Source organism: Harpegnathos saltator, unplaced genomic scaffold (assembly GCF_003227715.2).
Source record: "Harpegnathos saltator strain DR-91 unplaced genomic scaffold, Hsal_v8.6 scaffold791, whole genome shotgun sequence".
In the NCBI taxonomy this organism is placed as follows: domain Eukaryota; kingdom Metazoa; phylum Arthropoda; class Insecta; order Hymenoptera; family Formicidae; genus Harpegnathos; species Harpegnathos saltator.
This window is the reverse complement of record NW_020230639.1, coordinates 681,254-698,264: the sequence shown is the minus strand read 5'-3', so window position 1 is coordinate 698,264 and position 17,011 is coordinate 681,254. Positions and strand designations below refer to the sequence as shown.

Sequence of the window (17,011 nt, the reverse complement as noted above, 5' to 3'; positions counted from 1 at the left end):
GGAATTAAACAGGGCATGTCTCTGTGTCGAATCGATTTGCAAGTATCGCGGGTTTAATATTTCGCGCGATTTCGCAAGCGAAATGAGTGCGCTAAACGTGTAGCGCACTAATAAATAATAGCCGACGATCGAAGATTTCGCAGTCGCGTTCGATCGCACTTGTCAAAATTAAGAATTCGTACAGGCGCGTAGTAGTATGCTATTGTTCGCACTTGCGAGACTTGAGAAATGAAACAAGTGATGGAAACAAGATGTGTGTGGCTTTTCTCTTCGCAGATTCTCAAGATGTCGACCTGGACGCGATCCTCGGTGAGCTGTGTGCCCTGGAGCGGCGTTGCGACGGCGACATCGCCGCCACGCCCGCCGCGACAGATTCGCAGAGGCCAGGACGACCCACCAGCGCGAGAATCAATCCGGGTGACAATACCGACATCAAGAATGAAGGAGGTACGATCTCGCGCGAACGCGAATCATTGCTTCCCCGTGTGTTATTTTGCGGTGTGTTACCAGCGGTAGAACACCATAACGGTGCGCAGTCCGGGTGCTTTATCTTATTATTATTTCACCCATTTTTATTTTTCAGCTTTGCGCACCGACAGTCCTGATAACGACAGCGCGTTCTCAGACACGGTGTCTATGCTGTCCAGCGAGAGCTCGGCGAGCAGCAGCGGCTCGGGTCACAAACCACCTCAGACCGCCATGCACACTGCCCCTCAACAGCAGCCTCATCAGCTTGTCGGTGAGTGTTTATTTTGCAAGGGGACAGAATCTCGATAGTTTTAGATTACGAACGAACGCACAAAGTGAATTCAAGTGACCGAGAGGTAACTTGAACTTTTCTTTTTCTCTTCGTCTCTTTGCGCGGCGTCGTTTTGCGCATTCGAGACTCTCGCGATTGAATTGTCCCTCTCTCTCTCTCTCTCTCTCTCTCTCTCTCTCTCTGAGGAGAAGAAAATGATAATTTTTCCCTTCCGGAATTTATTTACGCGGGCGGAACGTGTATGTTTGTCTTGATCTCGGCAGACGCGGCGAGCAGAGCCAAGGCGGAAAAGATTCGCCTGGCGCTGGAGAAGATGCGCGAGGCGAGCGTACAGAAGCTCTTCATCAAAGCGTTCACGTTAGACGGCAGCGGCAAGAGCCTGCTGGTCGACGAGGGGATGAGCGTCGCGCACGTGTCGAGGCTGCTCGCGGACAAAAACCACGTGCCAATGGATCCCAAGTGGGCCGTGGTCGAGCACTTGCCCGATCTCTTCATGGGTGAGTCTATTTGTCTATTCGTCGAACGTTTATTATCTCCTGTTTGCCGAACGCTAATCGCTCAACCGGTGGCGCGACAACTGTTTTACAATGGACGATACTCGCGAGATACGAGGGATATTTCGCGACGACAATCCCCCCTCTCTCTCCTCCTCTCCCTTTTGACATTTTTTTCAAACCTTCAAATGATGCGTCAAATATTCTCCATGTCGTGGAGTTGGGCCCGAGTAAGAGGATCTTTTCACGTGTACGTGTACGTGTACGTGTACGAGTGACAGACGATTTAGTTGTTCGCGCGAAAGGAGAATCTCGAGTAAGGGGACCGGACAAAACTCACGACTCAGAAGCGATATCTCTGTTAACACGGTCAAAAGTGTTGGGATAATCGGCTGCAGCTCGGTTGAAACTCGACTGAGATAAACGGAAACAATAGGACGAGGAGAAACCTTCATTTTTCCCCTCCTACGATCGAGTAGGAGCAGCAATCCTCATTTCCAGATAAGAGAAAACGGTTACACAAAAGGAAGATTTTTTTCCCGTGTAATATTTTCTTCTCCCTCTGTCAACACTTACACGGGAAAGGGACTTAAGTTTGTGGCATGGAATTGGGTTCAGACGAAACTTGATGCGAAGAAACGATATCTCTGTTATCGCGAGTGAAAATATTCTGAACGCGTTCGGCTCGAACGCGTTCAGAAGATTCGATCGAGATAACCGAGAACAAAATTCCGTACAAAGGAGCCTTTCTGTCCCCCCACGAGCAAGTTTTGAAAGAATTGCGTTTCTTCGTCCGTCACGTTTATTATCCATAACGTTGCCCGTTCCTTCCCGATCATCAATCACATCGAATGAAAAGACAAACCCCCAGAAAATGCTTCTGTCGTCAGATCGTAAAGATCGTAAAGGTGGCCCGACAATTGAGCGAGCTCATTGCGCGAATCTTTCAGAGCGGGTCTACGAGGATCACGAGCTGCTGGTGGAGAATCTCCTACTGTGGACCAGGGACTCGAAGAACAAGCTACTGTTCGTCGAGAGGCCGGACAAGACTCAGTTGTTCCTCACACCCGAGCGATTCCTCCTGGGCCCCACGGATCGCGGCGGCGGCGGCGGCGGCGGCGGCGGCGGCGGCGGCGGCGGCAGCGGCGGCGAGTACGACTACCACTCGAGGAACATGCTGTTGGAGGAATTCTTCTCGAGCAGCAACGTCGGTGTGCCCGAGGTGAGGGACCTAATGGCATGTTTACGATCCCGGCGTCGCGCGCCTTGGCAACCGGGCACCTTGGCAAGCGCGCGACGTCGTCGCGTCGTCTCTCCCGATAACAACTCGGTGCGCGGGCACGCACGCGTCCCGCCGCCCGCCCGCGCTCTTCTGCATCGATTACCGTCGCTACCGAGATTCGCTTCCACACAGGTCGAAGGTCCGCTCTACTTGAAGTCGGACAGCAAGAAAGGCTGGAAGAGGTACCACTTCATCTTACGAGCCTCCGGTCTTTACTATTGGCCGAAAGAGAAGGCGCGCACCGCCCGGGATCTCGTCTGTCTGGCGACCTTCGACGTTAATCAGGTTTGTCGTTCATTCATTCGCCCGCCCTTCCTCCGGCTATCCGATATCCGGCGATCGACTGTGTGTGTGTTTCATTCGCTGCCTCACGAGGGCCTTGATGCGAGGGAATTATTCTTACTTTGGCAGCACTTTCTTGCTGTTACTGCGATCTCGCAGCTGCTGCATCGTTTCCTATTATTATTCTTCGCGCTTCGTGATTACTTGATTGTACGTGCGCAGTTCCCTAATTGCGCTTTGTAAAAGTGCCCTCCGTCCGTGCCAATCTTCACTTGTCCTTTTCTCGAGCTTCCGTCGAGAATATTGTCATTACCGGCGCCATGAAATCAGGTTTACTACGGCGTCGGCTGGCGGAAAAAGTACAAGGCGCCCACCGACTTCTGCTTCGCCGTGAAGCACCCCCGGCTGCAGCAGCCCAAGTCCACCAAGTACATCAAGTTCCTCTGTGCGGAGGACAACGCGTCCTTGGAGCGATGGATGGTCGGTATTCGCGTGGCCAAATACGGCAGACAACTCATGGACAACTATCGCGCCCTCGTGGACGAACTCGCACAAGAAGACCTGGACTTGCTGGCGCACGCCAGATCGTGCTCGGTCAGCTCGATCGCCGTGCCGCCGAATCAGACCCAGTACAACACGACGAACGACAACGCGAGGCAATACGCGGAGAATTCGCGGCACAACAACGAGACGGGCGTCGCCACGACGAGGCAGTACGATGGTCAGAGGCAGAGCTACAATCCGGAGCAACGGCAGAGCTACAACAACGACGGTAGACTCAGCAGGGCGAGCAGTTCCAGCTCCAGCGGATGCTTGTCTGACGGGGCACCGAGTAGTTGCGAGGTGAATATAAGATAAACTCGCGTTCAAGTACAAACGTGATGGTGAAAATTCGTAAACCTTTTTTGCACGGTTTGTTGCATCATCGTCATGTATCGTCACACATTGAGCTTGAAATAAATCTTCTGCCCAACTTTCTCCACTCGAGAATCTTTCAGTTGTGTTTCCACACACACACACACACACACACACACACACACACACACACACACACACACACACACACGCGGTTACAATATGTAACCAAAAATATACCTGAGCAGGTGGCCTTCGAATGCGGGGAATTCCCAACGGGCACGATCAAACGGAAGCCGTCTATGAATCCGAAATTGCCCCTCACCTCAATCACGAGGCAATTGAAGGAGGTTGGCGAGACCGTTCGCGACGAGCCGGATTCTTGTCCGAGTCCGACGAGCTCGGGATCCGGCACGCTAACCAGAAGACACAGCCGCCGTCGCAGCGGCACGGATTCCGACGGGTCTGGGACTCTAAAGAGACATCACAGATCGGGAAACGCGACGCCCGTCAGCCCGGTGCCGCCCGGCACACCGGTAAGGGAAAGGGCAAGCCCCATGGGTTACAGCAGGCCGGACAGTCAGGAGCCTAAAACTCCAACCAGCCCGATACAGACGTGTATGGTACGTATACTGCGCGTGCGCGTACAATATTGTCACATTGACCAACAAATTATAGATCCTTAACAATCCCTAACAATTCCTCTCAATCTCAAGGACGAAAATGCCCGAATCAATCTTCCTTGCCTGACATTCAAAGTCTATGGAAATTTAAAGAGACTACGAGAGATACGAGGTGTCTCATGAATAAATAAATAACCGTTCACGCCTCACAGATGGATTCGATCACGTCATTGCCGCCGCCGCCACCGTCGCCGTCGAGAGTCGCCGAGGAAGTCGAGTCCGACAGCGAGCCCCTTCCACCACCACCCCCTGAGATGTTCCGGTCCAATCTGTCGTTGGACTCGTTGCCGCCGCCACCCGCACCCGGCGAGCTTCCGGTTTGCAACACACCGGAGCTCACAGGCTCGTCGTTGAGCCTCGCGTCGTTGCCGCCACCACCGAGCCCGTTAGTAGGCGAGACTGGAACGATACGCCGCGCCAGGCCCAAACAGTCCACTCCCACGAACTCTGTGACCCCCGAGAGCACCCCCACGCACACCCCCAGGTCGCAGTCCGGTCAAATATACGCGAACGCAAACAGTCTCGCGCTGAACAGCAACTCGATCCAAAACAGCCAAAACTACAACTCGAACGCGTCATCGAACGCCCATGTCGCAAACAACGCCGCCAACTCCTCCGTGTCCTCCCCGCACAGTTCCTACCCGGGATCGACAGCGAGCACGCCGACTTACACCCCGAGCTCGCCGAACTTCGCGTCGCCGCCACCCTTCGTGCCACCGCCGGCTTACGGCTCGCAGCAGCAGCCGCAGCAACAGTCGCAGTCGCAGTCGCAGTCGCAGTCGCAGTCACAGCCGCAGCCGCAGCCGCAGCCGCAGCAAGCGCAACAACCTCAACAACATACCACCAATTCGCAGAGCCTTGGAAGACAAAACTCCAAGACCGAGCAGTTGTGCGCGAACCATCAGTCGACTCACCACAACACGATCCAACCGATTAGACCGAATCCCAACATGGACACTGTCCGGCGCAGCGCCATGAAGCAAGGAACCGGTCATTACGCGGCACCGCCGTATCTAGCCGAGCTGAAAGCCGCTTCGAGTCCACAGCCGCAACGCCGAGTGACCATTCAAGAACCCCCGACATCGCCCAAATCGAAAACCGGCACCGGTAAGAAAATCTCCTTCAATCTACCGCCTCAACAAGAACCCGGCAGCCCGGCTTTGCCGCAGCGCAAGCCGACGCCACCGCGAAGGTCCGACAGCACTAGGCTCACTTCGCCTAAGAAACTGACGGCGTCCGACCAGGCTCCGCCAGGCGATTTCCTCAAGGATCTACAGAGGGTGATGAGAAAGAAGTGGCAAGTCGCACAGAAATGCAAACTCGACTCCACCACGACACCGCACGAGGTGCTCGGTTTCCGAGACCCGCCGCCCGCAGTGGCCGACTACAGGGAGACCAACGTGTCCAACTGGGTGCAAGAGCATTACGGCGCGGACAATCTCTACGAGAACGTGTACGCGACGGATACGCACGGGCCAGTGGAGTACGCGTCCAGCCCGGCACGGCAGCCGACCGTGAGGTTCGCCGACGAGAACCGCAGCATGAACATCGTCAACGCCATCGCGGGCAAGAGAAGACCGCCGCCGCCGCCGCCGAAAAGGGCCGAGACCACGCATCTGACCACCACCAGGGCGATGCACTGACAATAGCAGATAATCCAGCCCCATCCCGAGAGGCGATGGTATTGCTGTCTCTGCGGCTGGTGGAAGGACTGAGGCGGGGGACCGAGGCCTTGTCGCGACCGCACGGCATCTCGTCGTCATCGTTCCGGGATATCGGAAATGTCGGCCGAAATGCGCCGAGCTCGTCCGTGTGTTCGTCGGCTTCGCCTCGCAGTCCGCAGGACCGTCAGTGGAGGAGAAGGGAGAACCGGGTTTCTCACCGGTGAGGGAAAAAGGTTGTACGGTTTTGTCGCGCGCGATTCATTGCCGGGCTCTGTGCGGATCGGTCTAATCGCGGGAGCCCGACGGGAACGAGTGCGAATCTCGCTCGAATATCGGAGATATTGTCAACGATGCTTCTCCATTCTCGGTCTTGGATGGATTTCTTTTCAGTTTCAGTTTCAGTCTCAGTTTCAGAGAAGAGTGTATGTATATCTGAGTATCTATATGAATGTCAAAGTCGAAAGAGAATATTGCCATCGTGTGTGTTATCGGCTATTAATAAGATCATCAAGACTTGGAAGAGGAAGTTGCGACAGATTACAAGTATACCAAGGATGAACGTCGATGAGCCGTCCTTGTCGGAGTGTCTCTTGGAGAAACGCGAGTATGCTTCGGGGCCAAACGCGAATTGGAAGCCGAGCAACAAGCGAGAATCATCTTCATCGAGAAGTCTGAAGTCAAAGAGTCGCAACAGAGAAATCGATCGATATACAGGAAAACACTGCCGCACAGACCAAGGATGTGATATAAGTCTTAAGCGCCGTGCCCACGTTCCCCCCATCCTGGAGGATCGCGCGAAGACGATGAAGAACAACACACGAACGAACAACGTAACGCACAAGATTGATCTTTTAGAGGGACGACGAAAAGTCGGAATATACGAATCGCGATTTCAAACGAGATTTCTATATGTACGAAGATTGATAGCCTCGTTTCATTTGCCTCGTCCGCGAATTTCTCGAGTCTCCTCGGGTACGATGAAGAATGGCGAAACGAAGAAGACAGCTTGCTCGGAAAGGACTTTGTACAAATATTTTCAAGTTCCGATATTTGTTTGGTTACGAATTTAAAAAACGATCACACCTCCAAAAATAACTAGGTATCGCACTCGATTTTAGAAGAATATACACACATTACATTTTCCAACTTGAGATTGTTTCGAGATGCTGGGCGAGAAAAACGAACGCAAAACGACACGTGTCATCTCTCACTTGCTCTCTCTCTCTCTGTCTCTCTGTCTCTCTCTCTCTCTCTCTCTCTCTCTCTCTCTCTCTCTCTCTCTCTCTCTCAAATAATCATTTCGAGAGTGTGTTCCCGAAAAGCAAAAGACTATAACAACGAAGAAACGCCGAGAAAGTCGCCGCGAAGCGGAATTGATCTCAGTTTTCAAGCGGACGCAAAGGCCAAACTCTAGCGAAGGAAGGTGTTTTGTTCCCAACGACACAACGAAGAGCAAGACATGAAGAAGCCAACTCGATTGAAATACCTTCTATGCAACTATCGTCTCTCGCAATCACATTCATGTGGATAGGTGCATATATGTATATAAACTGAGTATATACGCGCGTTTATATTATATACACTATACTATATCGACTCGATGCTGTATGTGTAGTTGTATCATACAATCCAAACGCAACACTGAAACGCGGATAAGACAATGGGGCGAGACAACGGAGTCGTCGGGTATGACCTTTCTTTTTTACCAGGCGTACCCATATAAAGACGGTAAAACGACGACGACGACGACTTTTCTCGCTCGTCGCCAATGCGAGACGCGAAGGCGTGAGACGACACACCTCGTCACGAGAACACGGGATATCTCGTGCACGCCATTTTCGTTTCCTCTCCGTTCCGCGACGACAAAGTCGAGAACGAATCGACGACCACGAAGACGACTACGACGTCGTGACGCGTCGAGAGAGAACGTTCGGAACGAGAGGCGGACGAAACTAGAGGAATATCAAAATTCAGCGAATCTCCGACGAATAAGTCGATCGGAGATTCGTGGATGAAGATGTGTGTAGGTAACGAACAAATACTTTGGATACTTGGAATATACAAGAAAATTTCAGAGCGAGAAAACGTATCTCGATGGTCTGCATTCGCTTAGCCCGAGTCCTTTTTGCCTTGGCGAATCGCGACTGCTCTCTCTCTCTCTCTCTCTCTCTCTCTCTCTCTCTCTCTCTCTCTCTCTCTCTCTCTCTCTTTCTCTCTCTCTCTCTCTCTCTTCTTATTTCGAGTATCCGATCGCGCTAGAATTAGAAAGAAACAGAGACGCGCCATGATCGCTTCGTTTCTTCACGCCGCGCGATCGCGGGAAGGATCGCGCGTCGCGGCGCTTAGCCAACGTCGAAGAATCGTAGTAGTGCGTAGCTTCCCGTTTTGTGATCACCGAATGGAATCTTCAGCAACGAGTGCGGACGCCTTGCCCAAGGTTACGTAGCTGACGTAGTTTTGTATCTCGATTTGTATCACGTTTGCATGAGCTACATGTGAAAGTTAACAAACTCTTCGGAATTTACGGAGCATCTGTATCGTCGGATTTTTGTATGTAAAAATATATCGGAGGTCGCTCGAGAGCACGCCCCGTGTCGGTGCGACGGTCCAACCCGTAGAAAGTATTTTGTACGATCGAATTTTGATACGCAGAGATACTTCGTCACAGTCGTAGTTGATTAACGTGTACGTGTACGCGCGGATAAATATGAAAAATGGGAGAGCGCAAGATCTCTCTCGAGGAACCCCGACCGAGGAAGCGGTTCCCGACGGAGAACCGCGGTCAATCGACCAGCCGAACCGACGAACCGAATTTCCGATCGTCAGTTTCCGCTGCGCTTTCCCCGATCACTCCCCCCGATAAGAAGCTCCAACGACTTTTGCAATTTTCTAAAAGGATTCACGTCGTGCCTGCGCGCGAGAAATTGTCCGATTTTCTAAAAGGTGCAACCCCGTGTGTGTCTGCCTGTCTGTCTGCCCGTGTGCGAGGCTGATTTTCCGAGTTTTTATATTAAAAAAAAAAAAGAAAAAAAAGAAAGAAAAAAAGAAAAAAATGGCGACTCGCGCGAAATCGCATGCGGTTCTTTTCGTCGATTTTCACGCCGTGCCTGTGCGCGAAAATTTTTCCAACACACTCGCATGTTCGCCCGCTCCCACGTTCGCACCGACCGGACCCACGGCACCCTCGAGCGTGCCCCGAGAGCGCGAGCACGAATCTGCGTATGCTGTAACACAATCGAATTATTTAATAATAATAGCTAAAGAACTAACTTAAAGTGGAACTGTCGATGTGTCGATTTTATTATATCTGCCGCCTTTACGCGCGGTTTAATCAAACTGAACCAATAATATAAAAATGCATTTTTGAGACTAATATATCGACTTTACAAAGACTTAAGCCTGAACTATATTGATGATGACCTTTTCATATTCACGAATTTCTACTCAACATTCGCACCGCGCGACCACCTGAACAGTCCTCGTCACGCTCGGAACGCGAGGTTTCACCCTTCCGATCGCTCTCACCGAAGCGTTCGACAGATTGCTCGAGTTGGCTAAATTTCACGAACTTTTCCTTCCCTCACCTCTCGATTGGTGGACTGGACTGTAATCTCTTTACTCTCGTTTGATTTTCCTTTTTCGTCCTTCTTTATCCGAGATCCGGTGTGATTGCGCTTCTACCGGCAAGAATTTTCTCTCTACCTCTCTCCAATTGCGTCCTCGAGATTTGCGATTTAATTTTGATCTGAATGATTTTATACTTTCTGAGTTTGCGTAACGCTCAGGTCGCCGACTTGCGAGCGACGAGCTAACGAGGACTGATACAGGACTCGCCGGGGCGTGCCGGCCTGCTGGCCTGCTGGCGTGTCGAGGGGATGAAAACTCCTTTCGTACTCTTTAAGATACTTTGGTCAAACTGAACGCTCCAGGCATTCTGAGTAGGTAGCTTAGTATTCGATGTCCGCGTGCAGCCCGTCGCTTAATTTTCGTAGGATGGACGAGTCAATCGGGGATCGTTCGTTCGGGATAAAAGGATGATTTTTCACTTGATCGAAGCTCTCATCACGGAGTGCGTTGGTGCAATTGACACGGAGGAGGGATAGGCCGATATCATAGAAATTACACGATCATAACGATAATGATTATTGGCATAAGAACGATAATACTTTAATTGTTGTATCCACGTGCGACTTATATACATATATATATATATATATATACATATAAGAGAACCGGCCAACGGTGTTTGACTGACACGAGGTCAGCAACAAAGCGGAACAAAGTCGTTCGACATGCGGAAATTTCTTTCTTTCATCGTAGCGGTTCTTCATATATGAATTCGGGACGAACGACGAGACGAGGGGAGGACAAAAGAGAAATGTTTGAAGCGTGTGCTGCGTTATTTTTCGAGAATCGAGAAACACTTTTATAACGAAGACGATGAGCAAGAACCGTTGCAGCTGCGAGAGTCGGCCCCGAGAGATATTGTATCGTACTTTTTCCGATTATATACTCTAAGTTGTACGTATAATTCTGTAAATATTGTAACGAATGGTACTACGGAGGGGAAAATTGTTGTCGGTGATGTCGCGCGGCCGGCCAATAATATCAACACATTTACGTTATTTGTGAGAAAAAGAGGGATAGAGAGAGAGAGAGAGAGAGAGAGAGAAAGGAGAGATGAGATAGATGACAGAAGCGAACACGTGTGTGTGTGTGTGTGTGTGTGTGTGTGTGTGTATGTGTGTGTGTGTGCGTGCGTGTGCGTGTGTGAGATCCTCGCGCGGCGAGGAGGGAGAGACGTAAAGTCTCGGAGACGAAGAGGGATTCGACGTTGCGAACCGAGGGGGGGGGAGGGGGCCTCCACTCTGCGTTTTCGTTTTCATTCACTTTAATCGTATCGGCTCGAGGACATCGCTTCGATCAGTTATCTCACGAGGACGTAGATACCGCGACACCTCGAACGCTGCGTATGCATCGCTATCAAATTGATTCGATGTAGCTTACGATTAGACTTTAGATCATTACAGGTTGTTTCGGATACGCTCTGTGCAGGTGTGTTTAATAAAAGAAAAAGAAAAAAAATAAATATTGCGACAATACCATTATTTCGTGACTCGACGCCAGTTGTTTAGGTATGACACGTATCGTGCGAACAAAGAAATGCGCAGCAGTTGAAATATTATAGGTATTATATTCATGTTTTTATGTAAATAAATCTTTGGTATATTTCAATGATCGATGCCTCATCTTCTGACCCATTTTCTCATCCCTCGCGCCTCGTATCCATCGGGGAATGTATATCATGGCTGGTTTCTGTTGCCACACATCAAAATCGCGATGTACGTCGCGAAAATACACACAAAAATCGCGATACAAAACGACGAATTTGGCAATAAAAATATTCTTCTTGGAAATTCCGTAACTTTTCGACGGTATCGACGGTAAACGAGCGACGATTTACGAGCGTTTCTTACACGTTCCGACGCGTTCCGATGATTTTACAACATTTTCATGCAAAGGTCTCTTTCCGATTTACGTATACTTTTACGCAGTCCAGTGTTAAAAACAAAAAAGACGCGTTATTCTTACTATCCATCGATAATATTAACTGCTGGTAACAAGAAGCACAGATACAAAGTTTCCAATTTAAATGGCTGTGACGAGATATCGTGTGAACGCTGCTTTTATACCGAATACAACTACTCATCGATATTTCATCAATTTTCGATTTCTCAATTTTATATAATCATATCTATTTCCACGTTGGAGGAGTGACATATAATCTTTCCCCATCGCCACCGACGATGCGACGGAGCGCTTTTAAAGAGAGAGAGAGAGAGAGAGAGATTTCGCGCTTTTCGTCTTTCACACACGATGCGGTGTTTTTGCGCGAATCTCTCTCGCGGCTTCTCTTAGAATTTCAAACCGAGCGCCCGTCCTTCTGCCGGCGGCGTATATAAGTGGCAAAAAGGCGCGCGCTTCCGGTCATAAAAGCGCCTTAATAAAAAGCCCTCGTTTTTAATATTCCCAAGCCGTGTGTGAGTAGCGACGCCCATGGTGGATACACATAAACTTCCGCGGTATTGAATTTTCCAGCTTTTCCCGCCGCGCGCGCGCGCGCGCGTACCGACAGCCGTGGCTCGTCGGCGTAACGTAAAACCCCGTAGTAGCCGCTCGTAATAGCAACGGTGCTGCTAGACGGCTGCTCCACGGAATATTCGCTCCGATACACTCCTTTCGCTCGTTTTATTTTCATACATTAACCGATAGCCCGCGCGCTCGCGCGCGTCTCCGGGCACGATTCATCATTCATCCGTCGTCGCCGCGTTCACTGTCGGCGATTCTCCGTCGCGACCGCCTGCGATTAATTAAGTCATTGAGATGAATTCGTGACAGACGCGATCGCATCGGATCCGATCGAAAGCACAGCGAACGGTATTATATCATTCTCCGAAGCGTAGGAGGAATTTATTTAAATTCCTCCTCCTCGCGTGATCGCACGCGAGGCTCTCTCTCTCTCGTTATGTCGCGTTTGCCGATCATTTCGACGATCACTTTGACGCGCGCATCTCAGAGTGTTCTTCGGCACGAGCAATCGCCCGAGACGGTTAAGCCCGTATCAGGCTGATAAGGTGTCGGCTTGTCAAAGTGAAGTAGCGGATAATTGCTCGCGGGCCAAGCGAGAAGCGGCTTTTCCGCGAAGTTACGGCAATTGCGCGGCATATATTGCCTTCAGCGCGTTTTACTTCATAACACGCGGAAGATTGACGTAAATAAACGAAATTGCCGGGCGCCCGTTGCCGAGAACCAGAGGAAAGGGAGAACGGGGGAGAGAGGGAGAGAGAGGGAGGGAGAGAGAGAGAGAGAGAGAGAGAGAGAGAGAGAGAGAGAGAGAGAGAGAGAGAAAGAGGGGGAGAAAGACCGAAGGGGGAAAGAAACAAGGAGCGCGGCGGGGGTACTGTTTTATGGATCCTTTTTACGACTTATGGCAGTCCTGCGTTCTACTTTGCGTTTACGTCATACGCGACCCTCGAGCGTTTACGCGCGCTGCTCTTTGAGGGGAAAGGGAAAAGGGTGCAGGGACGAGGAACGCGTAACGCCGTTGGCGAGAGAGCCTTCCGAAATTTCTATCCTCCTTCCTTTCCAAATTCTGTAAAAGCGTCCCACGTGCGCGCATAAAACGTCTCCCTCGCTGCGTCACTGTCCGTCTCTCGAAGAGCTGTAACTTTAGCACACAAACTCCCCTCCCCCCCCCCTCCACCGCTCCCCCTCGCTACTATCTCACTCTCGCGCGTGACACGCAGCGCAATATAAAATTGTCTTATTAAAATATTGCTTACGATCTGCTTCTCTATTTCCCTCGGCTGTCACGCGGGGAATTGCCGGCGCGACGGCGCGGCTTCGATATTAACGAGAGATTAGCACGGTGCGATTAAACTCCACGGAAGCGATAATCTCGAAAAGTGCTCGAGGGGAATTTCGGATTAACTCTAAACTTTCTCTCGCGGCGAAAGAAGAGGGAAAGGAAAAGGCGTTCTTTTCTCTTCAATCCCCCCGACAACAAACGAAGGAAGAAGAGAGGAGAAAGAAGAAAGCGCGCGCGATCCATGCGACGCGTCCGAAGAATTCGAATTTCGCTTTTCGGACGAGAGAGATCTGCGGCGCTTACGATCAATTAGCGAAACTGACGGTCAAAATAACGCTGGGAATTACAGAGCCGCGGCTGGCTGATGAGAGCCCAATCTCTTCTCGGCCCGGCGACGACGCCGGGCCGAGAATAATCCAACGTGGACGCGGATCGTTGGAAACGATTTATCCGTCCTACCAAGCAATCGCCACTTTTCTCTTATTCAACGATACGCTTATTCAACGATACGCGGATATTTGCAAATGTCGCCATAAAGCTCGCGAATCGTTGGAAAAGCGACAAAAAATGTCGCACTCACCCAAGAGACGAGAAAGAGATGGAAGGAGCGTCCCGATGCGCTCATAGAGCGCCGCAATTAACGACACAACGGTGTGTTTACGGTGTGTTTACGGTGTATACGGCATGGCTCGTGCCCCGATTATCTCCTCCTGCGGCGGAATTCGCCAGGATGATATAAAACGTCGGGAAAGGTCAGAGTGCGACCACAGCCGAGAGACGACAACGACGACGCCGTCGTTCACCGTCGTCTTCGACCTCGGCGTCCGTCCCCGCGAAGTGCGAGGACGAGGCGAGCGAGGAGCGAAGCGGAGTGGAGCGTTTGAGCGGTCCGCTTTCCAGGAACACGGACGTAAATCACGATTTTATTGCGGATAATTTTACGAGGAGTGGAGCTCGCCGCCGCCGTCGCCGCCGTCGCCGCCGCCACCGACGACGACGACGACGACGACGACGACGACGACGACGACGACGACGACGACGACGAGGAGGACGACAACGTTTGTCGGCTACCTTAAACTTATAATCGCGCCACTTGCTGGAGAACATGCAAGACTGGTCGCGTCGTGAGACAGTTAGCGAATTAGCGAAACGAGCTTGGCGAAAGTTCCGACCTCTTCTGCGTCGCGGTTGAGGGGGAGAAAAGTGAAGCGCAAGGAGAGGAGGAGGAGGGAGGCGACGCAATTTCAGTCCGCTGGTCCATTCTTCCGACGCGCGGGTCATTTTCGACGAATCAGGAAATCAGGCGCGAGCCGTTTCTATGCGGGAAATTTGCCAGGAGCTGGGCTTAGACATTGTGTCGGGACGGACTTGGCGAATGCCAAGTGAAATCAGCGTCTGCGTCGAGAAAGAAACGGGATTGTGAAGCTAGTTACAGTTAGTTTCTGCTCGTTTCGAAGGATTAGAGCCGGTGTCATGGCAGCTTAGGAAAGTGTCACGCGTGTCGCGGACTTAAGGAGCCGAGTTTGGATGCAGCAGTCGGATTAGCGGCTGTTTAGAGAGACGCGCGTTTGTGAGAGCTGTGTCGTCGCAGACTGCCACGTTCGAAAAAGATTCAAAGATCACCGCCGCAACGTCGAAATTGCACGCCCAACGTTCGAGCGAGGGAGATACAGTCGTCTTGGATATTCCATCTCCCTGTACAAATCTCAGGAGTCGTTCGAACGAGAGCTCGAACAAGCAAGTGCGGCAAGTGCGATCGGACATAATCTTTCGCGGCCGCTCAATCTACAACGGCGGATCTTCCGCGCACAGTCGAAAAATTGAATCACGCGCTCTCGACGCTCGCCTTCAAATTAAAATTCCTCCGTAACGTAATGTACTCCCTCGTGTTCCTCCTTCTGCTCCGCGCGTTCCGCAGCCGGGCACCCGGGTCAAAAAGCCTCCTGTTATTAGCCGAAAAGTCGAACCTCGGGCGTATAAATTACAGCCTCAACGGCGCAAACAGCTCTCTCATACCGCTGAGATTCGTAAAAACCGAAATAATGAAACGAGGAAAGCGCGGGCCCGCCCGAACTCATTTTTCCGTTTGAACTTTATCGACTTCGCGTGCGAGTTCGTATAGCCGGGGCGGCGGTAGTCAATTAAGTTTGATTACCCGAAAGTTCGCTCAGCGGAATCAGCATAAATTCGCGGCACACTCGATTCCTGACGGACCAATCGCGCGCGAGACTTCGTCGTGTGGAGTTCTCCGATTCTTGTTCCCGATTTCTCTCTCTCTCTCTCTCTCTCTCTCTCTCTCTCTCTCTCTGTCTCTCTCTCTCTCTCTCTCTCTCTCTCTCAATCTCACTCTCTCCTCTTTCTCTCTTGGCCGCTCGAGCGTTCCGGCTTCATCCCTACGGCGGAAGTGCCGTATCGGTTTTACGATCGCCGATACGAGACGTTTTACCGGAATTAAGATTCCGAGGCGGCAAGGAAAAGGATGGAAGGCTCGCGTCCTGAACGTGTCTGACACTTTAAGCGTCTCGTAAGTCCGCGGGAGGACACGTAAATTATTCCGGCGCGACGCACGTCGCTCCTTATAAACGCTTCCATTTACATATAGGCTGATTTTACAGCCGGGCGTGTTGTAAGTGTAAGCGCGTTTTACATTACTCCGTCATAAAACTTGCGCGTATACGCGTCTGGTAGTCGCGCGAGACCCTTCGCGCCGAAGTACATCTACACCTTAGCACCGAACAGTCGCATCTTTCCCCGCACGGGTATATCTAGCTAAGTGATTCGTGTCGCGGACGAATCAATTTGGTCGTCGTCGTCGTCGACGACGTCAGTTCATCATCGACTGTATCAGACACTGAGAGAGAGAGAGAGAGAGAGAAACAATTCGCTAAATTAAATAAACAAATTGATAAACGAGCCAGACGCATTTTAATTCAAAGAGACGGGATTTTCATTTTGTGCCATGAATTCGGTGCGGTTCTGAGATGCAAAAGATCCCGTTTCCCCCCGTTCAGCCCGTAAGACGCTTGACTCCACATTCACACATTCACATCACATATTGAAGCGATTCTTCCCCGTGGATTTTAATCTATCGCGTCGATTTATCACACGGGGATGCCGTCAAGTTTCGAACACGCATTAACGCATTAATCGATAGATTAACGAAGAGAGGGAATTCTCTCAAAGATCTCGCGACGATACGCGCGACCCAACACGGCGAATCCTGCCTCACCTTTTCAATCTGTGAATGCGCGCTCGCGAAACGGCCGCGTGATTTATGATTTAGGATCTTTCGTCTCGGGAATCTCGGCCGCAGGAATGTCGGTCAGTGTGCGCGACCATGGCGCACCGCTGGTGGTCCCGACGAACTTGCGCCGTTTGGGCCCGCACGTTGCGACTCGGAGAACGCGACACCACTCTCGTTGCGGTAACTTCCTCTTCTCACCGTCCACGTCCACATCCGCGATCGTACGAATTTAAATCCCACAGCGAATGCCATCACGGTGCGTAATGCGGCGCTTCAGAACCACCGACACGTCGGCGATTTAACAACTCGTCGGCACGACATTATTGCATTAATTATTCGTATTATGAAAAGCACCTACCTCCTCGTTTTTGCTCGCGT

The 17,011-nt window shown here is 51.2% G+C and overlaps 2 protein-coding genes across 7 annotated transcripts in view; one reads left to right on the top strand and one right to left on the bottom strand.

The window, feature by feature from the left end:
* The window catches only part of LOC105189112 (amyloid beta A4 precursor protein-binding family B member 1-interacting protein), a 141,978-nt gene extending 130,722 nt beyond the window's left edge, over positions 1 to 11,256 (top strand). For all 6 annotated transcript variants that reach the window (XM_025306622.1, XM_025306625.1, XM_025306620.1 and 3 more), the window contains 8 exons: positions 277 to 447; positions 584 to 739; positions 1,024 to 1,257; positions 2,205 to 2,476; positions 2,669 to 2,821; positions 3,149 to 3,661; positions 3,922 to 4,296; positions 4,509 to 11,256. In XM_025306622.1, coding sequence (XP_025162407.1) covers positions 277 to 447; positions 584 to 739; positions 1,024 to 1,257; positions 2,205 to 2,476; positions 2,669 to 2,821; positions 3,149 to 3,661; positions 3,922 to 4,296; positions 4,509 to 5,999 — 3,365 coding nt within the window. In that variant the 3' untranslated portion in view covers positions 6,000 to 11,256. The remainder of the gene's footprint in view (positions 1 to 276; positions 448 to 583; positions 740 to 1,023; positions 1,258 to 2,204; positions 2,477 to 2,668; positions 2,822 to 3,148; positions 3,662 to 3,921; positions 4,297 to 4,508) is intronic.
* The window catches only part of LOC109504398 (uncharacterized), a 140,405-nt gene that overhangs the window by 27,058 nt on the left and 96,336 nt on the right, over positions 1 to 17,011 (bottom strand). The gene's annotated exons all lie outside the window — the stretch shown is intronic.